Raw genomic sequence first — 27298 nt, 5'->3', positions numbered from 1 at the left:
GCACGACAAGCCAGAGCTGGTATGTTACTCTCCATAAGGAGAAATGTTGCCCCTTAGACCCCAGTCCAGAGCCTCTCATCTAGCTAAACTAATTCTCATGCTTCATACTGACGAGGGCCAACAGCCCGAAACACCGTGTCTGCGAATTGAGATACTGATTTGGTATCAGGGCTGAGGTAGTGGACCCTCTGGGTCACGGCTTCAGAGCCGCCAAGGATGAGTGAACCAGATGAGGCCTCCCCCTATACAGGGAGAGTTTGGGACAGACCCAAGGATGATGAAGCCGCAACTGCCGGAGCCAAAGGGACGACTGGTGATAGCCCAAATACTCAACGAAGGACGGGGAAGAGACAGAGCTACTGAAGAGACAAGAATGGCGGAAGTACAGAACAGATGGCAGAAACTAAGACTAAGTACTGACCGGTATGATGGAAGTACAGGCACGAGGGAACCAAGGAGACTCAAGACTGGCAGGAACGGGAAACACGCAGGAGCGGTAAGACACGGCAGGAGCACTGGACTGGCAGGAACATGACCACAGGACAGGCAGGAGCACAGGACTGGCAGGAACACAGCAGGAACACGGGATAGGCAGGAACACGGCAGGAATACAGGACTGACTGGAACACGGCAGGAACACAGGACTAGCAGGAACACTGGACTGGCAGGAACTCGGCAGGAACACAGGACTGGCTAGGACACAGCAGGAACTCACAGGACTGGCAGGAACACAGGACAGGCTAGGACACAGCAGGAACTCACAGGACTGGCAGGAACACAGGACTGGCAGGGACACAGCAGGAACACAGACAGGCAGAGTCACAGATTCGGAAACAGGAAACGGAGCCTAGGAACCTAAGAAGACACTGGCGTAAGGCCAGTGAATGCTATAGACGCAAAGGCGTCAGAGCAGGGCAGACGCTGGGAAGAAGTACCCGATGGGCGCTGCCATATTGGAGGTGCAGCCGCCGGGTCACGACCTCCCAGAAGCCCTAGCGACGAGGGGAGCGTGTCTGCGCTTGCGCGGACTGGCAAAGGGACGAGCGCCGGTGAAGCAGGAAGACAGAGCGCAGGAGAGAGCATCGGGAGTGCGCCGGCCAGACAGGTAAGTATATGAAGGCGGCGTGACATTTGGCTTTTATTCTAAGTCATATTGCATGACTCGTTAAAGGGTTGATTGTGACTTGTAGGATCGCTACTTCCAACAGGTGATGCTATAGAGTTTAAGTCTTCTTTTCCTCTGAAGAGGCAATTTGCATATTATATTTCCCAGAGGAGCATTGCATGGCGAATAAGCCTCCTTACCTTGACAAGCCAGAACTGGTATGTCTCTCTCCATAAGGAGAAACGTTGCCCCTTAGACCCCAGTCCAGACCCTCTCTTCTAGCCAAATTAGTTCTCATGCTTCGCACTGACGAGGGCCAACAGCCCGAAAAACCGCATCTGCGAATTGAGATACTGATTTGGCTTTTATCCTAAGTCATATTGCACGACTCGTTAACGGGTTGATTGTGACTTGTAGGATCGCTACTTCCAACAGGTGGCGCTATAGAGTTTAAGTCCTCTTTTCCTCTGAAGAGCCAATTTGCTTATTAACTTTTTTTGTGCATGTATCATGAAAAAAGCCAAAGAACAAGACAAAAGGGGTAGTCAGAACACTGTCCAAAGGGTCAGGCAGCAGGAGATCAGTACTCAGAGCAACAGAATCAAACACTCACCAAGAAGCACAAACTACGTCTGGCAGGGATCAGGGGCAGACAGTTCAGTTAAGTAGCTATGCGGTTACCAGAACACTGAACAACTGCAGGAAATTCCCGCACGCCCCAGTCACAGATTGGACAGCAGAGCTGTCAATCAAGGCACCAATAGCCCAGCAAGCCCATCACAGAATTAGACAACCAAGCTGTCAATCAAGACACAGACAGCTCAGCAAGACAGTTTCCACAGAATAGCATAGAAATCATTCACTGAGTGGAGGAATTGTAACAGTACCTCCTCTTCTAGGGGGGGCACTGGACCCTCAGGTTTCCCATGAAACCTGTGATGGAAGGCCCTGACCAGACGATCGGCATTGACAGCTCGAGCGGGGACCCACGATCAATCATTCACTGAGCAGAGGAATCGTGACAGTATGCATCTGGGACCTGGAGTTCTAGGGTGATTGAGCTGTATCAGATGTCAGCCATTCTCAACCCTAGGACCTTCCACCCCCCCCGTAATGCATGTATAGAATGTATTCCACAGGTAGTCTCTCTGGAGATTTGTTGCGCCTCCGGAGCCTATGTTATTTCCTTCGCCATTGGGCTGGGTTTGCTGTAAACCTGAGGATCAGGTGACTGCAGAGGTGAATCCTAGTGGGTTGAGACATCCTCACCATATGTCATTTCCGTGAGGTCCAGTGTTAAGGGTCCAGAGGCCCCTTGTAGAAAGGGGGGGTACTGTCATGATATATTTTTGGATTTGTGACAGCTCTGGCTTTGCTTTAATTTAAACATTGTTTTTTGCTTTCATGCCAGCAAGGGTTAATGTCAGTTTTCTTGCTGGAAGCTGCTTTGGTACTAGGTCAGCTGATGTGGGTGGTGACCTCTCCCACCATTCTTTAAATAGTCACATGACGCATCAGATGACTGTTGGTAATAGAGTTTGTCTATGAAGACCAGTCTATGAGTTTGGAGCTCTCTGGCTTTCAAGCAGAGCATGACATCCCTGCCGTGTGCTGCTTACAAGCATAAAGCAGCTGCTGGCATTGGAACAAGATGCTGCGAGTCAGCAATGGGAAGGCAAGTGTAATAGTTTGTTTTTATTTAATGTTTTCTGATGGGGCCATGCATATCAGGATTGGGGCCATAAGGTTAGGGATGGTAAGGATGATAAGGATGGGGCCATGCATACCAGGACCGGAATGGGGGCCAATCATACCAGAAGTGGGATGGGGCCATGCATACTAGGACGAGATGGGGGCCCTGCATTCGAGGATAGGGATGAGGCCATGCATACTAGGACGAGATGGGGGCCCTTTATACCAAGATAGAGATGGGCCATGCATACTTGGACAATATGGGGAACCTTCATACAAGGATATGCATGGGGCTATGCCTACTTGGACAATATGGGGAACCTCCATACAAGGATAGGCATGGGGCCATGCATAATAGAGTGAGATGTCGACCCTGCATACCAGGATAGGGATGGGGCCACGCATACAGGACAAGATGGGAACCCTGCCTACCAGGATAGGGATGGGGCCATGCATACTAGGGTGAGATGGGGGCCCTGCATACCAGGATAGGGATGAGGCCTTGCATACTAGGACGAGATGGGGCCCTGCATACCAGAATAGGGATGGGGTCATGCATTCTAGGACAAAATGGGGGCCCTGCATACCAGGATAGGGATGGGGCCATGCATACAGGAAAAGATGGGGGCCCTGCATACTAGGATAGGGATGAGGAGGCTATGCATATCAGGATAGGGATGAGAGGGCCATGTATACCAGGGAAGGGATGAGGGGGCCATGTGTTTCAGGATGGGGATCATAGGGATCATATATACCAGGATATGGAATATTAAGTACAGAATTAACCACATTTTTTGCTTCAATTTTTTTCCTAATTTCCTTCTCTAAAACCTAGGTGCGTCTTATGGTCCGGTGCGTCTTATAGTCCAAAAAATACGGTACTTATTTTCCCCATTGTATTTGTTACAACTTCTTTCTTTGCACTTCTGATTTTGCCACTAAACTGCCCTGCATTTTGACTGATTATAGGGTATAGCCCACTTGCCATAGCCAACATTTCTTCCTAGTACCAGCCTAATAGTGGCAGAGCCTAAATCCATGGTATTGTGCCTTCCAATGGAGTCAATGAGAAAGGGAAGCTGCTGTGATGTGCTGCAGGCTCTGGGCTGTAAATTCTAATATCAATAATTTAGCAAAACACGCAATTAGCAAAAATAACATTTTCATTTGTACTAAATATGTCGATTGCCTTCTTTGAAAGGTAATTATTTAAAAGAGTTTTAAAACAATTCACTTACTTTTCTTACAATAGTACTTTATTCCAAACGCCATTGATGTCCCAGAAAGCATTAGCCCCAAACTTGTAAAAGTATAAGCTACTGTGTGTGCCTGTTTTTGGTTTTCCATTGAAACATTCTGAGCTAAAAAGACAGAAAAAAAATTATTAAATGGACACTTCCATCAATTTTTTTTATAGATGAGTAATATGCAATAAGTTTATGTATTTTAAATAAAATAGTTGTTTTTTTATTTCACATAAAGAACACTTTCCATTATTGCTTCTCTGACCTCCTCGCTCTGAGAAGCATTGCTAAGAGGCTAAGAGGCAGACTTAAGGAATTTGTACCAAGTTTTGAAGTTCTACACTATCCATATGTAACGTGGTGTGGGGCAGTAGCTGTGGGCGAGGTACGCGTCTTCCACACCCTGGCACGCTGAAAATAAGGGTCCTGGCTGGCAGGGCCGGCGTCAGCGGACGGCAGGGTCGGGCAGATGCCGGGGCCCCCTGACTTCTGGGGGCCCCCCTAGCAGGGGCGGACTGGGCCGGGTTGCAAAGATGCAAATGCCCCCCGGGCCGCTCCCCCTGCAGCTGATCAGGGCCGGCCGCCTGGTGGTGGCTGTAAAGCTGCAAATTGTGTGCAAAGCTGCATCAAATTGTGCGCGGCCGTGTGCGCTGCACTGTGAAGCGGCCGGCAGCAGTCACAGTCGGCGCACACGTCCGCGCCGGGTCCGGGAGCTTTGTGCGCGGCTGTCAGCTTGACGGCTGCACAGCTCCTGCTCCCTCCAGGCTCCATGATATCTCTCTATGCTTCCGGGTCAGGTGTCGGGCGTGCGCGATGACGTCATCGCGCACGTGCCGACATGTCCCGGCCAGGACGCTAGCGGAGAGGCGCTGCAAGGGAGCGAGTGGTGATGTAAGTATAAAAAAACCTTTTTTTTTTTAAATTAAATGGTGGGTAACTGCAAATGAAGAAGTGGGGAGGGGTGAAAGGAGGCTGCACATGATGGAGTTTTCGGGGTTAAAGGAGGCTGCACATGATGGAATTTGGGGGGTTAAAGGAGGCTGCACATGACGGAATTTGGGGGGTTAAAGGTGGCTGCACATGATGGAATTTGGGGGGATAAAGAAGGCTGCACATGATGGAATTTGGGGGGTTAAAGGAGGCTGCACATGATGGAGTTTGGGGGGATTAAAGGAGGCTGCACACGATGGAACTTGGGGGGGTTAAAGGAGGCTGCACATGACGGAATTTGGGGGGTTAAAGGAGGCTGCACATGATGGAATTTGGGGGGTTAAAGGAGGCTGCACATGATGGAATTTGGGGGGGTTAAAGGAGGCTGCACATGATGGAATTTGGGGGTTAAAGGAGGCTGCACATGATGGAATTTGGGGGTTAAAGGAGGCTGCACATGATGGAATTTGGGGGGTTAAAGGAGGATGCACATGGTGGAATTTGGGGGGTTAAAGGAGGCTGCACATGACGGAATTTGGGGGGTTAAAGGAGGCTGCACATGATGGAATTTTGGGGGTTAAAGGAGGATGCACATGGTGGAATTTGGGGGGATTAAAGGAGGCTGCACATGACGGAATTTGGGGGGTTAAAGGAGGCTGCACATGATGGAATTTGGGGGTTAAGGAGGACTGCACATGATGAAGGAGGAGTTGGGCTGCACATGATGAAGTGGGGGAGTTGGGCTGCACATGATGAAGTGGGGGAGTTGGGCTGAACATGATGAAGTGGGGGTAAGGAGGACTGCACATGAAGTGGGAGGTAAGGGGGACTGCACATGATGGGGGACTCGTAAGCTTGCAATCTATGAGGTTGCATAATAACCAATTATATATTGATTGTGGGTGGACCTCTGTATTCAGATGTGTAGTGTAGAAGAAAGGGAAAAAGTGGGGAATGTGCTCTAGATAACTGTGTTTTTTTTATGCAGAGGCGAGTCCTGGCTGGAAGAAGCGATGGCGGTCTGTGCTGCATGAATGAGAAAAGCAAAGATGAAGGACTTCAGCTAGAGACGTCACTGGTGAGTCAGTGTATTACCTGTGCACTGACACTATACACTGTATACTATATACAGAGCTCCTGTATATAATGTCACTGGCAGTGGTGATCACTGTATTACCTGTACACTGGCACTTTTTACAGAGCTCCTGTGTATAATGTCACTGGTGATCCCTGTATTACCTGTACACTGACACTATATACAGAGCTCCTGTGTATAATGTCACCAGTGATCACTGTGTTACATGTACACTGACAGTAAATACAGAGTTCATGTAAATAGCACTTAGTATTGTGGGTTTTTTTAAATTAATGCATTTACAATTGTATTTATATATTTATATCCTTCAAAGGCCCATACATGTCGTTGCACAGTAGGGGCATTACTACTTTCTGTGGGATTTTGGGGGGTGGGAGTAATCCTAGCAATGACACAATTGATTAAATATTGGGGTCAGTGGTCCACACTGCAGGTGCACACAGAGTGGGGAGTTTTTGTAGGTAGGGAATAGATGGGGAAGAAAGGTTTAAAGGAGCACCTAAGAAAAGTAACTACTGTTAAAGATCTAGCAAAAGGCATAAATTGTTTAAATTTGTTTAGAAGTTTACAACTTACAGAGAAGCAAATTTATCAAAAGTTTCCCTGATATATTGCACTTTCTCTATTTTGCACTAGTGTTTTTATAAAGTTTACATAGTTTTTTTCTAAATAAAATATTTGGGTCTCTGTGGTCCCTGCTGTTTTACTGTCGCCACATGATTTGCTCCACAAGGGGGCCCACTGAGGTTCTGTCGCCCAAGGGCCCATGAAAACCTGGAGCCGGCCCTGCTGGCTGGGTGTGTGGACTTTAGCTCTTGGGATGCTATTCCCTTGCAGGCTACATGATGCTGGTGACTTTGGCAGGCCAGGATCAGATGTTATAAAGTAGACCACTCAAAAATAAACTGTCTTCTACTGAACATCAACGTAGGGTGGGGCATGTACAATGGATAGCGGGTACAAAACTTCATGGACATTTCTCTTAACACATAGAATATCTTCATACACATTCTCTTTTTCCTTTCATAAACTCACCCAATTCTACCTCAGTTATTTCCTCTGTCTTCACCACAACGCAGAACAGGCAGCAAAGATTGAGACAGAGAGACTCATTGCCAGAGAGAGTAAAAATAATCCCAAAATATTCTTTAACTATATAAATAGTAAGAAACTAAAAAATGACAGTGTTGGCCCCCTTAAAAATAGTCTGGGTGAAATGGTGGATGAGGATGAGGAAAAAGCCAATATGCTAAATGACTTTTTTTCATCAGTATTTACAAAAGAAAATCCAAAGGCAGACAAAATGACTAGTGATAAAAATTCCCCATTAAATGTCACCTGCTTAACCCAGCAGGAAGTACAGCGGCGGCTAAAAATAACTAAAATTGACAAATCTCCGGGCCCGGATGGGATACATCCCCGAGTACTGCAGGAACTAAGTACAGTCATTGATAGACCATTATTTTTAATCTTTAAAGACTCCATAATAACAGGGTCTGTACCACAGGACTGGCGTATAGCAAATGTGGTGCCAATATTCAAAAAAGGGGCAAAAACTGAACTCGGTAATTATAGGCCAGTAAGCTTAACCTCTACTGTGGGTAAAATCCTGGAGGGCATTCTAAGGGATGCTATGCTGGAGTATCTGAAGAGGAATAACCTCATGACCCAGTATCAGCACGGGTTTACTAGGGACCGTTCATGTCAGACTAATTTGATCAGCTTCTATGAAGAGGTAAGTTCCGGATTGGACCAAGGGAACCCAGTGGACGTAGTATATATGGACTTTTCCAAAGCTTTTGATACGGTGCCACACAAAAGGTTGTTACATAAAATGAGAGTAATGGGGATAGGGGAAAATATGTGTAAGTGGGTTGAGAGCTGGCTCAGGGATAGGAAACAAAGGGTGGTTATTAATGGAGCACACTCGGACTGGGTCACAGTTAGCAGTGGGGTACCACAGGGGTCAGTATTGGGCCCTCTTCTTTTTAACATATTTATTAATGACCTTGTAGGGGGCATTCAGAGTAGAATTTCAATATTTGCAGATGACACTAAACTCTGCAGGGTAATCAATACAGGGGAGGACAATTTTATATTACAGGATGATTTATGTAAACTAGAAGCTTGGGCTGATAAATGGCAAATGAGCTTTAATGGGGATAAATGTAAGGTCATGCACTTGGGTAGAAGTAATAAGATGTATAACTATGTGCTTAATTCTAAAACTCTGGGCAAAACCGTCAATGAAAAAGACCTGGGTGTATGGGTGGATGACAAACTCATATTCAGTGGCCAGTGTCAGGCAGCTGCTACAAAGGCAAATAAAATAATGGGATGTATTAAAAGAGGCATAGATGCTCATGAGGAGAACATAATTTTACCTCTATACAAGTCACTAGTTCGACCACACTTAGAATACTGTGCACAGTTCTGGTCTCCTGTGTATAAGAAAGACATAGCTGAACTGGAGCGGGTGCAGAGAAGAGCGACCAAGGTTATTAGAGGACTGGGGGGTCTGCCATACCAAGATAGGTTATTACTAGTGTTGAGCATTCCGATACCGCAAGTATCGGGTATCGGCCGATACTAGCGGTATCGGAATTCCGATACCGGGATTCCGATACTTGGCGCGTATCGGATACCGGAATCGGAAGTTCCATGATTCAAAATTCAGAAATTCAGCCAATGAGAAAGATTCCAAGTGTGGGCACATCCTGTTTAGCATGGAGGGCATGAAAGTACTGGCAAGGCTGTGATTGGCTGCTGAAATGATGTCATGATGCAGTTTAAAAGTCGCTGGCGCCATTTTGCGATCACTCTGCTGTGAATTCAGTTAGTGACAGGACGCTGTTTGCTGACTGAGGGACAGTTTAGAGATAGCGATTTGCTTCTTTGTGCTTTCCAAAGGCTAATTTAGCAACCGCTGTGTTCACCTACTATTCACCTTGCTTTTGCCTTGTAGCGCTGTTTTCACAGCGATCTGCAAGGTCTCTCTGTGTGTGTGTGTGTGAGTGCAGCCCACTCTCTAGTCTGAGTGCAGCCACATAGGCCATCCATAGCTGGTTGTATTCAGTTCAGGGAGGGTGGTTCATTGCCTCATACTGTCCTTTTTTTTTTTTTTTTTTGAAGTAGTGCAGGCTGCTGCACATTTTTTCAAATAATTCCTATTAGTGTCTTTCCACCCGTCTCCATCTAATTTGTGGAAAAACACTACATAGGATAAAGTAGAGGAGGGTTTTTGGGCCTTGCAGCGCCGTTTACGGCTGTCTGCACGGTCTCCGTGTGACTGCAGCTCGCCCTGTAGTCTGTGAGCAGCCGTAGCTTGGTTGTCTCCAGCTCAGGGTTGTTCACTGCGTCATACCGCCAAATCAATTTTAATTTTTTTTCAAGTACTGTAGTCTGCTGTTAATTAATTTAAAAAAATCCTATTAGTGTCTTTCCACCCGTCTCCAGCTAATTTGTGGAAAAACACTACATAGGATAAAGTAGAGGAGGGTTTTTGGGCCTTGCAGCGCCGTTTACGGCTGTCTGCACGGTCTCCGTGTGACTGCAGCTCGCCCTGTAGTCTGTGAGCAGCTATAGCCTGGTTGTCTCCAGCTCAGGGTTGTTCACTGCGTCATACCGCCAAATCAATTTTAATTTTTTTTCAAGTACTGTAGTCTGCTGCTAATTAATTTAAAAAAATCCTATTAGTGTCTTTCCACCCGTCTCCAGCTAATTTGTGGAAAAACACTACATAGGATAAAGTAGAGGAGGGTTTTTGGGCCTTGCAGCGCCGTTTACGGCTGTCTGCACGGTCTCCGTGTGACTGCAGCTCGCCCTGTAGTCTGTGAGCAGCCGTAGCTTGGTTGTCTCCAGCTCAGGGTTGTTAACTGCGTCATACCGCCAAATCAATTTTAATTTTTTTTCAAGTACTGTAGTCTGCTGCTAATTAATTTAAAAAAATCCTATTAGTGTCTTTCCACCCGTCTCCAGCTAATTTGTGGAAAAACACTACATAGGATAAAGTAGAGGAGGGTTTTTGGGCCTTACAGCGCCGTTAACGTCTGTCTGCACGGTCTCCGTGTGACTGCAGCTCTATCCGTTGTCAGTTCAGCCCCCAAAAAAGAAATAAATAATAAAGTTCACCAAACACACCAGTTACACCACTTTACATTTGTGTAGGCCACATTAACTCATATTAAAGTCTAGTCCACACTTTAGCTAATTAGTGTTTCTTATACCTGTTAGGAGGAGTTTTTCAGGAATAAGCACACAAAGCCGTTAGTACTTTTCTGCTTTTCTTTATCAGTCAACCACGATGAAGAAGGCAGTGAGTAAGGCACGTGGGCGTGGGCGCGGAGCAGGGAGGGGACGTGGGGATTCTGTGCCCGCTGCGGGCACCGGTGACTCATCAGCACCCACTTTCACGAGGGAACAGTCGTTCATGCGCAGCTTTGTCGCCGAGCGCCGTACACCGCTGCTGCGTGAAGACCAAATTGAAGCCGTTGTGGGATGGATGGCAGCTAATGCATCAACTTCCATTAGTGCCACATCCTCTCAGACACAGAGCACTGGAGAGCAGCCATCTGTCTCTTCACCACCTGCCAAATTGCCCAGGCAGACAGAGAGCCCAGGACAGGAGCCGTCTCTACTTCTGTTCTCTGAATCTCTTGGCTTGGAAACAGGGGGCCAGCCAAGCAGCATTGGAGAAATGGAAGAAGAGGCAGGGTGCAGTGATGCCCAACAGCTTTTTCTCTCTGAGTCTGAAGAGGCGGGTGGGCCAGTGGCTCCGTTCACCACATCGCAGGCCGCATCAGCTGATGATGACACTCAGGTGCCACTTACTGGTGCGTGCTCTGCTGCTGAGACTACCCGGGAGGAGCAGTTGGGGGCAGAGGGTAGTGTGGATGACGAGGTCCTTGACCCATCTTGGCGTCAGGGACAGGAAGGTGGTGGGAGCAGCTCTGAGGAAGAGATTCCCCGTACGGTCCAAAGAGGGAGAGGGAGGGGGAAGACTGCGGATCCTGCAGCCTCCGCTTTGGCACCCGTAAGGAGCATGTCTCTTCCAAAAGTCAAAAGGGGGGCTCCCAAGACTTGCAGTGCCTGGTCCTTTTTTGACACAGTTGCAGATGACATTTGCTATGTCAGATGCAAGGTGTGTCATCAAAAAATCAAAAGAGGTCAAAAAGTCGCCAACCTCAATACCTCCAACATGTGGAAACATGTGCGCAACAGGCACCCGGCGGAGTTAGACAAACACACTGAAGAGCTAGGCCAACCAACAGCGGCAGCTACCACCTCTTCAGCTCGTGTTGCCTCTTCCTCTAGCTCACACGCAGCTGGTTCGGCTTCCTCCCAGGATCGCCGTGGAAGAACCTCTGGCCCTGTTGTCCAGAGACCCGCTGTAATTCCACCCGCAGCACCACTTTCCCAGTCAACCCCACACTCCCAGCCCAGTCTACAGCCATCGGTAGTACAGGCATGGGAGAAAAGGCGGCCTTTCTCGTCAAACCACCCACGAGCACAGGCTCTGACTGCAGGCATTGCCAAACTTCTGTCACTGGAAATGCTGTCATTCAGGCTGGTGGAGACTGACAGCTTCCGTGACTTGATGTCATTGGCAGTCCCACAGTACAGTGTGCCCAGCCGCTTTTACTTCAGCAGGCAAGCCGTCCCTGCCCTGCACAAGCATGTGGAGGGACACATAAAACATGCGCTACTGAACGCCGTCAGTAGCAAGGTCCACCTCACCACCGATGCGTGGACCAGTCAACATGGACAGGGGCGATACCTTTCCCTCACTGCCCATTGGGTTAATGTAGTTGAGCCGGGTACAGACCGTGCGAGTGGCGCAGGACGTGTCCTGCCCACTCCAAGGATTGCAGGAATCCATTCTGTACGCATTGACTCCTCCTCTTACACCAGTTCCTCAGAATCATCGCTGCAGGAGCCGTCACAGTCCACCTCCACATGGACCCGTGATGAACGTGTACCTGTTACGACCGACATGAGCACAGCCGTGGCCAAACGTCAACAGGCCGTCTTGAAATTAATTTTTTTGGGGAATCGTAGCCACACAGCGCAGGAGCTCTGGAATGCCATCAAGCAGGAGAGCGATGTGTGGTTTGAGCCAGCGAATCTCCAGCCAGGCATGGTAGTGTGTGATAATGGCCGAAATCTGGTGGCAGCCCTGGGCCTCGGCAACCTCACTCACATCCCATGTCTGGCACATGTGCTCAATTTGGTCGTGCAGAGTTTTTTGAGGGACTATCCGGATCTTGATGCACTGCTGCACAAGGTCCGCCTAGAGTGTGCTCACTTGCGGCGTTCCAGCACGGCAAAAGCGCGCATTGCGGCTCTGCAGCGCCGACACCGCCTGCCGGAACATCGCATCATATGTGACCTACCTACCAGGTGGAATTCCACGTTACATATGTTGGAGCGGTTGTGTGAGCAGCAGCAAGCTGTAATGGAGTACCAGCTGTATCAGGCGCACAAAAGTCGCAGTCAGCGCCGTACAGACTTCACAACCACAGAGTGGGCCACTATGAAGGATGTCTGCCAGGTTTTGCGTCCCTTCGATTATTCCACGCGGATGGCGAGTGCAGATGATGCACTAGTCAGCATGACTGTCCCCCTTATCTGCCTGCTTGAAAAATCACTGCAAGCGCTAAGGGATGATGTTGTGGAAGAGGTGGAGGATGAGGATTCACCACTTCCATCATCTTCTGGACAGTCAGCGCCACGTGGTTCCTCACAAACGCGTAGGCAGGGGACAGTTTGTGAGGAGGATGAGGAGGAGTCAATGGAGGAGGAAGACATCCGTCCAGAGGAGGGAGTTACACAATTGTCCAGTACTCAGTGTGTACAGCGAGGGTGGGGTGATGACGAGCGGGCAGAGATCACGCCTCCAGCTGGGGACAGCGTTTCTTGGGCAGTTGGCAGTCTGCAGCACATGGTGGATTACATGCTGCAGTGCCTGAGAAACGACCGCCGCATCGACCACATTCTCAACATGTCTGATTACTGGGTGTTCACCCTCCTCGATCCTCGCTACCGGGACAACGTAGAAAGCCTCATCACACCGTTGAACCGGGAGCGAAAAATGCGGGAGTACCAAGACACACTGGTCAGTTCCATCATCTTCTCCATTCCAACTGAGAGAAGTGCTGCTAGTGCATTCCAAAGCAGCTCAGTGCGTCCAGGCAGTGGTGGAGGCTCTGCACAAAGAGGGAGCAGAAGCAGTGCCTCTGCCCAAGGCAAGACCAGTATGGCCCAACTGTGGCACAGTTTTGTGTGCCCCCCACAAAAGTCTACACCATCACAGACGGCTCCAGTCAGCAGGAGGCAACGGTTCCGTCAGATGGTGACAGACTACATGTCTTGCCCTCTTGCTGTACTCCCAGACGGCTCTTCCCCTTTCAAGTTTTGGGTCTCAAAGCTGGATACATGGCCAGAGCTAAGCCAGTATGCATTGGAGGTGCTGTCTTGCCCTGCGGCCAGTGTATTATCGGAACGTGTCTTTAGTGCTGCAGGTGGTGTACTAACTGACCGTCGCATGCGACTATCCTCCGATAACGTTGACCGGCTTACTTTCCTGAAAATGAACAAGGCCTGGATCTCGCAGGAATTTGCCACTCCTCCTCCTGATTAAATAATTAGGTCACTGTATACGTTATCCAGGTCTCCTGTTGTGTTCATCTTTCAACCACCTGAACTTACATTCCTGGGCTCCAACAACGCCAGTTGAGGCTCAGAAGTGCCATCTGCACAGTCAAAACATACGACCCAGTGTTATTGGGTTTCAGTAACGTCAGCTGATCCCCAGCTGTGTAGCCGGCAATGTGTCCTGCGACCGCCACGCTGACACAACTGAAATGTAAGGGAACCTGTCCCCCCCCCCCCCCAAGGCGTTTGTTACTGAAAGAGCCACCTTGTGCAGCAGTAATGCTGCACAAGGAAAAGGTAGCTATTTTCATTATGCTCCTTGCACACGCAGAACTTAACACTTATAAAATGTGTCCACTGATACCGTAAAACCGTCCCGGAGGTGGGACTTTCCTTCGTAATATGACGCAGCACAGCTGTCATTCCTACCCCCTCGGCGCCGTGCCCCGGCTCCTCATCGTTGTTTGATTCCGTCCCGGAGCCTGCGCTGTTATGTTATCCCTTGGCCAGGCACACTTAGCGCTGCCCATCTTCTGACATCATTTGGTGTCAGGCTGGCTGCGCCTGTGCGGCCGCGCTGTCCGAGAGCCCGCCTCGCAGTGTGGTCTAATGTAATCCCACCGCGGGCCTGGGATCAGTGGCCATGCGCAGTGCATATCCTCGCCTCTCGCTCCACTCCCTACGGCTTCTTCAGACTGTGCGGTGCCAGCTGATCCGTAATAGCATGCCACGGCCGTGGCAGCGCACAGTCTGAAAAAGCCGTAGGGAGGGGAGCGAGAGGCGAGGATATGCACTGCGCATGGCCACTGATCCCAGGCCCGCGGTGGGATTACATTAGACCACACTGCGAGGCGGGCTCTCGGACAGCGCGGCCGCACAAGCGCAGCCAGCCTGACACCAAATGATGTCAGAAGATGGGCAGCGCTAAGTGTGCCTGGCCAAGGGATAACCTAACAGCGCAGGCTCCGGGACGGAATCAAACAACGATGAGGAGCCGGGGCACGGCGCCGAGGGGGTAGGAATGACAGCTGTGCTGCGTCATATTACGAAGGAAAGTCCCACCTCCGGGACAGTTTCACGGTTTCAGGGGACACATTTTATAAGTGTTTAGTTCTGTGCTTGCAAGGAGCATAATTAAAAGAGCCACCTTTTCCTTTTGCATCTTTTGAGCTGCACAAGCTGGCTCTTTCAGCTACAAATGCCTTGGGGGGGGGGGTTAAAGGTTCCCTTTCTCCAATCAGGCTTCGGCCTACATTGTGTTCCTCTGCTTCTACTGCTGTCCCTGGGCTCCAACACCGCTAGTTGTTGCCTGGTAGTGCTGTACGCACAGTCAACAGTCGCTCCTCTGTTATTGGGGTTCAGTAACGTCAGCTGTTCCCCTGCTGTGTGTGTGGCAATCCCTCCAACCTCCTCCAACCTCATCCAAACTCCTCCTCCTCCACCTGTCCCTGGGCTCCAACACCGCTAGTTGCCGTCCAGAAGTGCTGTACGCACAGTCAACAGTCGCTCCTCTGTTATTGGGGTTCAGTAACGTCAGCTGTTCCCCTGCTGTGTGTGTGGCAATCCCTCCTACCTCCTCCAACCTCCTCCTACCTCCTCCTCCTCCACCTGTCCCTGGGCTCCAACACCGCCAGTTGCCGTCCAGAAGTGCTGTACGCACAGTCAACAGTCCCTCCTCTGTTATTGGGGTTCAGTAACGTCAGCTGTTCCCCTGCTGTGTGTGTGGCAATCCCTCCAACCTCCTCCAACCTCATCCAAACTCCTCCTCCTCCACCTGTCCCTGGGCTCCAACACCGCTAGTTGCCGTCCAGAAGTGCTGTACGCACAGTCAACAGTCGCTCCTCTGTTATTGGGGTTCAGTAACGTCAGCTGTTCCCCTGCTGTGTGTGTGGCAATCCCTCCTACCTCCTCCTTCCTCCTCCACCTGTCCCTGGGCTCCAACACCGCCAGTTGCCGTCCAGAAGTGCTGTACGCACAGTCAACAGTCCCTCCTCTGTTATTGGGGTTCAGTAACGTCAGCTGTTCCCCTGCTGTGTGTGTGGCAATCCCTCCAACCTCCTCCAACCTCATCCAAACTCCTCCTCCTCCACCTGTCCCTGGGCTCCAACACCGCTAGTTGCCGTCCAGAAGTGCTGTACGCACAGTCAACAGTCGCTCCTCTGTTATTGGGGTTCAGTAACGTCAGCTGTTCCCCTGCTGTGTGTGTGGCAATCCCTCCTACCTCCTCCAACCTCCTCCTACCTCCTCCTCCTCCACCTGTCCCTGGGCTCCAACACCGCCAGTTGCCGTCCAGAAGTGCTGTACGCACAGTCAACAGTCCCTCCTCTGTTATTGGGGTTCAGTAACGTCAGCTGTTCCCCTGCTGTGTGTGTGGCAATCCCTCCTACCTCCTCCTTCCTCCTCCACCTGTCCCTGGGCTCCAACACCGCCAGTTGCCGTCCAGAAGTGCTGTACGCACAGTCAACAGTCCCTCCTCTGTTATTGGGGTTCAGTAACGTCAGCTGTTCCCCTGCTGTGTGTGTGGCAATCCCTCCAACCTCCTCCAACCTCCTCCTACCTCCTCCTCCTCCACCTGTCCCTGGGCTCCAACACCGCCAGTTGCCGTCCAGAAGTGCTGTACGCACAGTCAACAGTCCCTCCTCTGTTATTGGGGTTCAGTAACGTCAGCTGTTCCCCTGCTGTGTGTGTGGCAATCCCTCCTACCTCCTCCTTCCTCCTCCACCTGTCCCTGGGCTCCAACACCGCCAGTTGCCGTCCAGAAGTGCTGTACGCACAGTCAACAGTCCCTCCTCTGTTATTGGGGTTCAGTAACGTCAGCTGTTCCCCTGCTGTGTGTGTGGCAATCCCTCCAACCTCCTCCAACCTCCTCCTACCTCCTCCTCCTCCACCTGTCCCTGGGCTCCAACACCGCCAGTTGCCGTCCAGAAGTGCTGTACGCACAGTCAACAGTCCCTCCTCTGTTATTGGGGTTCAGTAACGTCAGCTGTTCCCCTGCTGTGTGTGTGGCAATCCCTCCTACCTCCTCCTACCTCCTCCACCTGTCCCTGGGCTCCAACACCGCCAGTTGCCGTCCAGAAGTGCTGTACGCACAGTCAACAGTCCCTCCTCTGTTATTGGGGTTCAGTAACGTCAGCTGTTCCCCTGCTGTGTGTGTGGCAATCCCTCCAACCTCCTCCAACCTCATCCAAACTCCTCCTCCTCCACCTGTCCCTGGGCTCCAACACCGCTAGTTGCCGTCCAGAAGTGCTGTACGCACAGTCAACAGTCGCTCCTCTGTTATTGGGGTTCAGTAACGTCAGCTGTTCCCCTGCTGTGTGTGTGGCAATCCCTCCTACCTCCTCCTACCTCCTCCTCCTCCACCTGTCCCTGGGCTCCAACACCGCCAGTTGCCGTCCAGAAGTGCTGTACGCACAGTCAACAGTCCCTCCTCTGTTATTGGGGTTCAGTAACGTCAGCTGTTCCCCTGCTGTGTGTGTGGCAATCCCTCCTACCTCCTCCTACCTCCTCCTCCTCCACCTGTCCCTGGGCTCCAACACCGCCAGTTGCCGTCCAGAAGTGCTGTACGCACAGTCAACAGTCCCTCCTCTGTTATTGGGGTTCAGTAACGTCAGCTGTTCCCCTGCTGTGTGTGTGGCAATCCCTCCTACCTCCTCCAACCTCCTCCTACCTCCTCCTCCTCCACCTGTCCCTGGGCTCCAACACCGCCAGTTGCCGTCCAGAAGTGCTGTACGCACAGTCAACAGTCCCTCCTCTGTTATTGGGGTTCAGTAACGTCAGCTGTTCCCCTGCTGTGTGTGTGGCAATCCCTCCTACCTCCTCCTTCCTCCTCCACCTGTCCCTGGGCTCCAACACCGCCAGTTGCCGTCCAGAAGTGCTGTACGCACAGTCAACAGTCCCTCCTCTGTTATTGGGGTTCAGTAACGTCAGCTGTTCCCCTGCTGTGTGTGTGGCAATCCCTCCTACCTCCTCCAACCTCCTCCAACCTCCTCCTCCTCCACCTGTCCCTGGGCTCCAACACCGCTAGTTGCCGTCCAGAAGTGCTGTACGCACAGAGCCAAACACCTCGCCAATGTGTTAGTGGGGTTCAGCACCGCCAGCTGTTCCCCTGCTGTGTATACGGCAACGTGTACTGCGACCGCCACGCAGACACAACAAGTTAAATGTAAGGGAACCTGACCCCCCCCCCCCCCAGGCGTTTGTTACTGAAGGAGCCACCTTGTGCAGCAGTAATAATGCAAAGGGAAAAAGTGCCTCTTTTCGTGATGCTCCTTGCACATGCTGAACCTAACACTTATGAAATGTGTCCCCACACAGCGTTAAACCGTCCGGTAGGTGGAACTTTCCTTTGTCGTGTGACGCAGCACAGCCATCATTTTTACCCCCTTGGCGCCGTGCGCCCACTCCTCAGCGTTGTTTGAATCTGTCCCGGAGCCTGCGCTGTTAGGTTAGCCCTTGGCCATGCACACATGTTGCGCTGCCCGTCTTCTGACCTCATTTGGTGTCAGGCTGGCTGCGCCTGTGCGGGTGCGCTGGTCGAGATCCCGCCTCGCAGTGTCGTCTAATGTAATCCCACCGCGGGCCTGTGATCCGTGCCCGTGCGCAGTGCATATCCTCTCCTCTCACTCCCCTCCCTACGGCTTCTTCAGACTGTGCGATGTCAGCTGGTCCCTAATAGCATGCCACGGCCGTGACAACGCACAGTCTGAAAAAGCCGTAGGGAGGGGAGTGAGAGGACAGGATATGCACTGCGCACGGGCACGGATCACAGGCCCGCGGTGGGATTACATTAGACGACACTGCGAGGCGGGATCTCGACCAGCGCACCCGCACAGGCGCAGCCAGCCTGACACCAAATGAGGTCAGAAGACGGGCAGCGCAACATGTGTGCATGGCCAAGGGCTAACCTAACAGCGCAGGCTCCGGGACAGATTCAAACAACGCTGAGGAGTGGGCGCACGGCGCCAAGGGGGTAAAAATGATGGCTGTGCTGCGTCACACGACAAAGGAAAGTTCCACCTACCGGACGGTTTAACGCTGTGAGGAGACACATTTCATAAATGTTTGGTTCCGCATGTACAAGGACCATAATTAAAAGAGCTAAGTTTACCTTTTCCAGCATTAGTGCTGTACACAATGGCTCTTTCAGCTACAAACGCCTGGGGGGGGGGGTGTTAAAGGTTTCCTTTCAACTTGCTCGAGTGCAGGCTTCGGCCTACACTCCGCTCCCCCTGCTCCTCCTGCTGACCCTGGGCTCTAACACCGCCAGTTTTTGCCCAGATGTGCTAGCTGCACAGAGAAAAACACCAGCCAATGTGTCAGTGGGGTTCAGCACCGCCAGCTGTTCCCCTGCTGTGTAGCCGGCAACGTGTCCTGCGACCGCCACGCAGACACAAGAACTGAAATTGAAGGGAACCTGTCCCCCCTCCCCCAGGCGTTTTTACGTTATCCAGCCACCTTGTACAGCGGTAATGCTGCATGTGTGCAAGGTGGCTCATAAACGTATTCTCCTCGCACATGTGGAACTGAAAACACGTCTGAAATGTGTCCTCTGTGTGACCATTTAACCGTCCCGGGGGTGTGACTTTCCTTTGTAATGACACGCTGCAACCCCCTTGGTAGCGCTGCCCGTCTTCTGGCATCATTGTTTGGCTGGCTGCGCCTCTGCGGCCGCCCTGACCCACACAACGCCCCTCGGTGTCTTATTTATTGGGACTGCGAGGGTGTGATTGATGGGCAGGATCAGTGCATCAGTTCGCCTGTCCCTCCTCTCCTTCCGCCTTCTTCGGACTGTGCGGCTTCATGGCCGTGGCATGCGATAAGGGATCAGATGACGCCGCACAGTCTGAAGCGGGTGTAAGGACCCGCGTGTGAGAGGCGAACATATGTGCTGCGCCAGGCCCTGAATCCCAGCCCCGCAGTGTTTTAACAATGTTAAGACACTGCGGGGCTGGGATTCATGGTCATCGCGAACCGCAACGGCCGACATTAAATGATGTCAGAAGATGGGCAGCGCTAACGGCGCTAGGCCAGGGGATAACACGACAGCGCAGACTCCTGTACAGCAAATAACAACGCTCAGGAGGCTGCACCCAGCACCAAGGTGGGATTCTTGACATCTGTGCTGCGTCTCATTACAAAGGGAACTCTCGCCTCCATTACACAGTTTGACTGTATAAAGGGCTAAATGTTATACGTGTTCCATTCAGCGTGTGCAAGGAGAAAAATTACAAGAGCAACCTTTGACTTGCGCAGCACTACTGCTGCATAAGCTGTGGCTCTTCTACTTTCTAACCCCTGAGGGGGGGTTAAAGGTGACTTTTGAAATCGGTTCAATTAGGCTTCGGCCTACACTCTGCTCCACCTGCAGAGCCCGGGCTCCAACAACGCTAGTTGCTGTCCGGAAGTGCTGGCTGCACAGAGCCAAACACCTCGCCAATGTGTCAGTGGGGTCCAGCACCGCCAGCTGTTCCCCTGCTGTGTAGCCGGCAACGTGTCCTGCAAAAGCCACGCAGACACAACACACCCAAAGCTGCCGCCTGTGCAGGCTTCGGCCTACACTCCCCTCCCCCTGCTCCTCCTCCTCCTGCTCCTCCTCCTGCTGTCCCTGGGCTCTAACACACCGCCAGTTTTTGCCCAGATGTGCTAGCTGCACAGAGAAAAACACCAGCCAATGTGTCAGTGGGGTCCAGCACCGCCAGCTGTTCCCCTGCTGTGCAGCCGGCAACGTGTCCTGCAAAAGCCACGCAGACACAAGAACTGAAATTGAAGGGAACCTGTCCCCCCTCCCCCAGGCGTTTTTACGTTATCCAGCCACCTTGTACAGCGGTAATGCTGCATGTGTGCAAGGTGGCTCATAAACGTATTCTCCTCGCACATGTGGAACTGAAAACACGTCTGAAATGTGTCCTCTGTGTGACCATTTAACCGTCCCGGGGGTGTGACTTTCCTTTGTAATGACACGCTGCAACCCCCTTGGTAGCGCTGCCCGTCTTCTGGCATCATTGTTTGGCTGGCTGCGCCTCTGCGGCCGCCCTGACCCACACAACGCCCCTCGGTGTCTTATTTATTGGGACTGCGAGGGTGTGATTGATGGGCAGGATCAGTGCATCAGTTCGCCTGTCCCTCCTCTCCTTCCGCCTTCTTCGGACTGTGCGGCTTCATGGCCGTGGCATGCGATAAGGGATCAGATGACGCCGCACAGTCTGAAGCGGGTGTAAGGACCCGCGTGTGAGAGGCGAACATATGTGCTGCGCCAGGCCCTGAATCCCAGCCCCGCAGTGTTTTAACAATGTTAAGACACTGCGGGGCTGGGATTCATGGTCATCGCGAACCGCAACGGCCGACATTAAATGATGTCAGAAGATGGGCAGCGCTAACGGCGCTAGGCCAGGGGATAACACGACAGCGCAGACTCCTGTACAGCAAATAACAACGCTCAGGAGGCTGCACCCAGCACCAAGGTGGGATTCTTGACATCTGTGCTGCGTCTCATTACAAAGGGAACTCTCGCCTCCATTACACAGTTTGACTGTATAAAGGGCTAAATGTTATACGTGTTCCATTCAGCGTGTGCAAGGAGAAAAATTACAAGAGCAACCTTTGACTTGCGCAGCACTACTGCTGCATAAGCTGTGGCTCTTCTACTTTCTAACCCCTGAGGGGGGGTTAAAGGTGACTTTTGAAATCGGTTCAATTAGGCTTCGGCCTACACTCTGCTCCACCTGCAGAGCCCGGGCTCCAACAACGCTAGTTGCTGTCCGGAAGTGCTGGCTGCACAGAGCCAAACACCTCGCCAATGTGTCAGTGGGGTCCAGCACCGCCAGCTGTTCCCCTGCTGTGTAGCCGGCAACGTGTCCTGCAAAAGCCACGCAGACACAACACACCCAAAGCTGCCGCCTGTGCAGGCTTCGGCCTACACTCCCCTCCCCCTGCTCCTCCTCCTCCTGCTCCTCCTCCTGCTGTCCCTGGGCTCTAACACACCGCCAGTTTTTGCCCAGATGTGCTAGCTGCACAGAGAAAAACACCAGCCAATGTGTCAGTGGGGTCCAGCACCGCCAGCTGTTCCCCTGCTGTGCAGCCGGCAACGTGTCCTGCAAAAGCCACGCAGACACAAGAACTGAAATTGAAGGGAACCTGTCCCCCCTCCCCCAGGCGTTTTTACGTTATCCAGCCACCTTGTACAGCGGTAATGCTGCATGTGTGCAAGGTGGCTCATAAACGTATTCTCCTCGCACATGTGGAACTGAAAACACGTCTGAAATGTGTCCTCTGTGTGACCATTTAACCGTCCCGGGGGTGTGACTTTCCTTTGTAATGACACGCTGCAACCCCCTTGGTAGCGCTGCCCGTCTTCTGGCATCATTGTTTGGCTGGCTGCGCCTCTGCGGCCGCCCTGACCCACACAACGCCCCTCGGTGTCTTATTTATTGGGACTGCGAGGGTGTGATTGATGGGCAGGATCAGTGCATCAGTTCGCCTGTCCCTCCTCTCCTTCCGCCTTCTTCGGACTGTGCGGCTTCATGGCCGTGGCATGCGATAAGGGATCAGATGACGCCGCACAGTCTGAAGCGGGTGTAAGGACCCGCGTGTGAGAGGCGAACATATGTGCTGCGCCAGGCCCTGAATCCCAGCCCCGCAGTGTTTTAACAATGTTAAGACACTGCGGGGCTGGGATTCATGGTCATCGCGAACCGCAACGGCCGACATTAAATGATGTCAGAAGATGGGCAGCGCTAACGGCGCTAGGCCAGGGGATAACACGACAGCGCAGACTCCTGTACAGCAAATAACAACGCTCAGGAGGCTGCACCCAGCACCAAGGTGGGATTCTTGACATCTGTGCTGCGTCTCATTACAAAGGGAACTCTCGCCTCCATTACACAGTTTGACTGTATAAAGGGCTAAATGTTATACGTGTTCCATTCAGCGTGTGCAAGGAGAAAAATTACAAGAGCAACCTTTGACTTGCGCAGCACTACTGCTGCATAAGCTGTGGCTCTTCTACTTTCTAACCCCTGAGGGGGGGTTAAAGGTTACCTTTGAAATTGGTTCAAGTAGGCTTCGGCCTACACTCTGCTCCCCCTGCAGAGCCCGGGCTACAACACCGCTCGTTGCTGTCCGGAAGTGCTGGCTGCACAGAGCCAAACACCTCGCCAATGTGTCAGTGGGGTCCAGCACCGCCAGCTGTTCCCCTGCTGTGTAGCCGGCAACGTGTCCTGCGACCGCCACGCAGACACAACACACCCAAAGCTGCCGCCAGTGCAGGCTTCGGCCTACACTCCCCTCCCCCTGCTCCTGCTCCTCCTCCTTCTCCTGCTGTCCCTGGGCTCTAACACACCGCCAGTTGGGGCCCAGATGTGCTAGCTGCACAGAGAAAAACACCAGCCAATGTGTCAGTGGGGTTCAGCACCGCCAGCTGTTCCCCTGCTGTGCAGCCGGCATCGTGTCCTGCAAAAGCCACGCAGACACTTGCTCTTGTACCTTCTGCTCCCCATCCTGGTTCCAGTACCGTCAGCTGGTTCCGGGCAGAGCCTTTGGCTTAGGTGCCTCCCTTTGGTATCCGAGTTCCACCAACGTCAGGTGGTCCTTGGTAGTGCTTTCAGGCACGGGTACCTCCTGCTTAGTAACCGGGTTCCAGTAACGTCAGCTGGTCCTCGGTAGTTCCATTGGCTCTTGGACCTTCGGCTACCCATCCGGGTTCCAGCACCGTCAGCTGGTTCTCGGCAGTGTCTTTTGCTCTTGTACCTTCTGCTCCCCATCCTGGTTCCAGTACCGTCAGCTGGTTCCGGGCAGAGCCTTTGGCTTAGGTGCCTCCCTCTGGGTATCTGAGTTCCACCAACGTCAGGTGGTCCTTGGTAGTGCTTTCAGCACGGGTACCTCCTGCTTAGTAACCGGGTTCCAGTAACGTCAGCTGGTCCTCGGTCGTTCCATTGGCTCTTGGACCTTCGGGTAGCCATCTGAGCTCCAGTTCCATCAGCTGGTTCTCGGCATTCTCTCAGCCTTCTTGTACCTTCTGCTGCATTTCCAAGTTCAAGAGACTAAACACGATGACCCGGAAGACCACCCCTAAGATGACGACGACACCAGAGACGACAACCACCGTGATGACGACGACCCTGGAGACGATGACCCTGAAGACCACCCCGATGACGACGACCCCGGAGACGACCCCGATGACGACGACCCCGGAGACGACGACCCTGGAGACGACGACGACCTGGAAGACCGAGAAGCAGAAGAACAAGAGGCTGCAGAACAAAGAGCAGAAGGACATTAAGCATAACACAAAATATCAGAGCAAAAAATATTATGTAAATTAAAAGCAGAAGAAGACTAAGCAGTGTATGGGGGTGAGTCCGTTCCTCCTCGTGGTGCCCCTGGATAAAGCCTGATGCTGCAGGCCAAACTGAACGCGGACAAATGTAACTGTTTTGTGACAGGCAGAACGGAAGGTGTAATCTTCAAACTTTTATAGATAACAACTACGGGAATGCCTGTCACAAATAAGAATATGATGAAGAAGTAGAATATGATGAAGATAATAGTAAAATAAAAAGAATATGAACAATGTAACCCAAAAAATAATAGGTAGAAGATGAAGAAGAAGATGAAGAAGGTGAAGAAGTTGATGTCAAAGAAGCTGATGATGAGGATAATGAAGAAGAAAGCGTGGGAGAAGTAAAAAAGAAGGTGAAGGGCGTGGAAGTAGTGAAACATCAATATCTGACATAAAAAAAAAAAATAACATAGTCAAATTCTTTCTAACGCCGAACGTCATAAAAAAAAAAAAAAAATCCTGCTATTCTATTAGATTGGGCTAAACCTCTGTGCCTTTAATGTCTCCGCCACGTCCCCCAATACATCCTACATTATTCTTAGTTGTTTTCCTTCATGTAGAATGAACCTACAAGTGTATAAAGGGTTTATTTTAATTCCGATATTTTCGTCCCATTGACTTGCATTGGGATCGGGTATCGGTATCGGATTGGATTCCGATACTGTGACGGTATCGGCCGATACTTTCCGATTCCGATACTTTCCGATATCGGAAAGTATCGCTCAACACTAGTTATTACACTTGGGGCTATTTAGTTTGGAAAAACGAAGACTAAGGGGTAGTGTTGAGCGATACTTTCCGATATCGGAAAGTATCGGAATCGGAAAGTATCGGCCGATACCGTCACAGTATCGGAATCCAATCCGATACCGATACCCGATCCCAATGCAAGTCAATGGGACGAAAATATCGGAATTAAAATAAACCCTTTATACACTTGTAGGTTCATTCTACATGAAGGAAAACAACTAAGAATAATGTAGGATGTATTGGGGGACGTGGCGGAGACATTAAAGGCACAGAGGTTTAGCCCAATCTAATAGAATAGCAGGATTTTTTTTTTTTTTTTATGACGTTCGGCGTTAGAAAGAATTTGACTATGTTATTTTTTTTTTTTATGTCAGATATTGATGTTTCACTACTTCCACGCCCTTCACCTTCTTTTTTACTTCTCCCACGCTTTCTTCTTCATTATCCTCATCATCAGCTTCTTTGACATCAACTTCTTCACCTTCTTCATCTTCTTCTTCATCTTCTACCTATTATTTTTTGGGTTACATTGTTCATATTCTTTTTATTTTACTATTATCTTCATCATATTCTACTTCTTCATCATATTCTTATTTGTGACAGGCATTCCCGTAGTTGTTATCTATAAAAGTTTGAAGATTACACCTTCCGTTCTGCCTGTCACAAAACAGTTACATTTGTCCGCGTTCAGTTTGGCCTGCAGCATCAGGCTTTATCCAGGGGCACCACGAGGAGGAACGGACTCACCCCCATACACTGCTTAGTCTTCTTCTGCTTTTAATTTACATAATATTTTTTGCTCTGATATTTTGTGTTATGCTTAATGTCCTTCTGCTCTTTGTTCTGCAGCCTCTTGTTCTTCTGCTTCTCGGTCTTCCAGGTCGTCGTCGTCTCCAGGGTCGTCGTCTCCGGGGTCGTCGTCATCGGGGTCGTCTCCGGGGTCGTCGTCATCGGGGTGGTCTTCAGGGTCATCGTCTCCAGGGTCGTCGTCATCACGGTGGTTGTCGTCTCTGGTGTCGTCGTCATCTTAGGGGTGGTCTTCCGGGTCATCGTGTTTAGTCTCTTGAACTTGGAAATGCAGCAGAAGGTACAAGAAGGCTGAGAGAATGCCGAGAACCAGCTGATGGAACTGGAGCTCAGATGGCTACCCGAAGGTCCAAGAGCCAATGGAACGACCGAGGACCAGCTGACGTTACTGGAACCCGGTTACTAAGCAGGAGGTACCCGTGCTGAAAGCACTACCAAGGACCACCTGACGTTGGTGGAACTCAGATACCCAGAGGGAGGCACCTAAGCCAAAGGCTCTGCCCGGAACCAGCTGACGGTACTGGAACCAGGATGGGGAGCAGAAGGTACAAGAGCAAAAGACACTGCCGAGAACCAGCTGACGGTGCTGGAACCCGGATGGGTAGCCGAAGGTCCAAGAGCCAATGGAACTACCGAGGACCAGCTGACGTTACTGGAACCCGGTTACTAAGCAGGAGGTACCCGTGCCTGAAAGCACTACCAAGGACCACCTGACGTTGGTGGAACTCGGATACCAAAGGGAGGCACCTAAGCCAAAGGCTCTGCCCGGAACCAGCTGACGGTACTGGAACCAGGATGGGGAGCAGAAGGTACAAGAGCAAGTGTCTGCGTGGCTTTTGCAGGACACGATGCCGGCTGCACAGCAGGGGAACAGCTGGCGGTGCTGAACCCCACTGACACATTGGCTGGTGTTTTTCTCTGTGCAGCTAGCACATCTGGGCCCCAACTGGCGGTGTGTTAGAGCCCAGGGACAGCAGGAGAAGGAGGAGGAGCAGGAGCAGGGGGAGGGGAGTGTAGGCCGAAGCCTGCACTGGCGGCAGCTTTGGGTGTGTTGTGTCTGCGTGGCGGTCGCAGGACACGTTGCCGGCTACACAGCAGGGGAACAGCTGGCGGTGCTGGACCCCACTGACACATTGGCGAGGTGTTTGGCTCTGTGCAGCCAGCACTTCCGGACAGCAACGAGCGGTGTTGTAGCCCGGGCTCTGCAGGGGGAGCAGAGTGTAGGCCGAAGCCTACTTGAACCAATTTCAAAGGTAACCTTTAACCCCCCCTCAGGGGTTAGAAAGTAGAAGAGCCACAGCTTATGCAGCAGTAGTGCTGCGCAAGTCAAAGGTTGCTCTTGTAATTTTTCTCCTTGCACACGCTGAATGGAACACGTATAACATTTAGCCCTTTATACAGTCAAACTGTGTAATGGAGGCGAGAGTTCCCTTTGTAATGAGACGCAGCACAGATGTCAAGAATCCCACCTTGGTGCTGGGTGCAGCCTCCTGAGCGTTGTTATTTGCTGTACAGGAGTCTGCGCTGTCGTGTTATCCCCTGGCCTAGCGCCGTTAGCGCTGCCCATCTTCTGACATCATTTAATGTCGGCCGTTGCGGTTCGCGATGACCATGAATCCCAGCCCCGCAGTGTCTTAACATTGTTAAAACACTGCGGGGCTGGGATTCAGGGCCTGGCGCAGCAC

General features: G+C 51.4%; 1 protein-coding gene across 1 annotated transcript in view; it reads right to left on the bottom strand.

The window, feature by feature from the left end:
* The window catches only part of LOC143787874 (P-selectin-like), a 692067-nt gene that overhangs the window by 121955 nt on the left and 542814 nt on the right, over positions 1-27298 (bottom strand). Inside the window, exon 8 of the mRNA XM_077276995.1 lies at positions 4036-4158. Within this exon, the coding sequence (XP_077133110.1) occupies positions 4036-4158 (123 nt within the window). The remainder of the gene's footprint in view (positions 1-4035; positions 4159-27298) is intronic.

This window comes from Ranitomeya variabilis, chromosome 8 (genome assembly GCF_051348905.1).
Source record: "Ranitomeya variabilis isolate aRanVar5 chromosome 8, aRanVar5.hap1, whole genome shotgun sequence".
Classification (NCBI taxonomy): Eukaryota; Metazoa; Chordata; class Amphibia; order Anura; family Dendrobatidae; genus Ranitomeya; species Ranitomeya variabilis.
The sequence above is the reverse complement of the archived record's forward strand: the minus strand, read 5'-3'. Positions and strand labels throughout refer to the sequence as shown.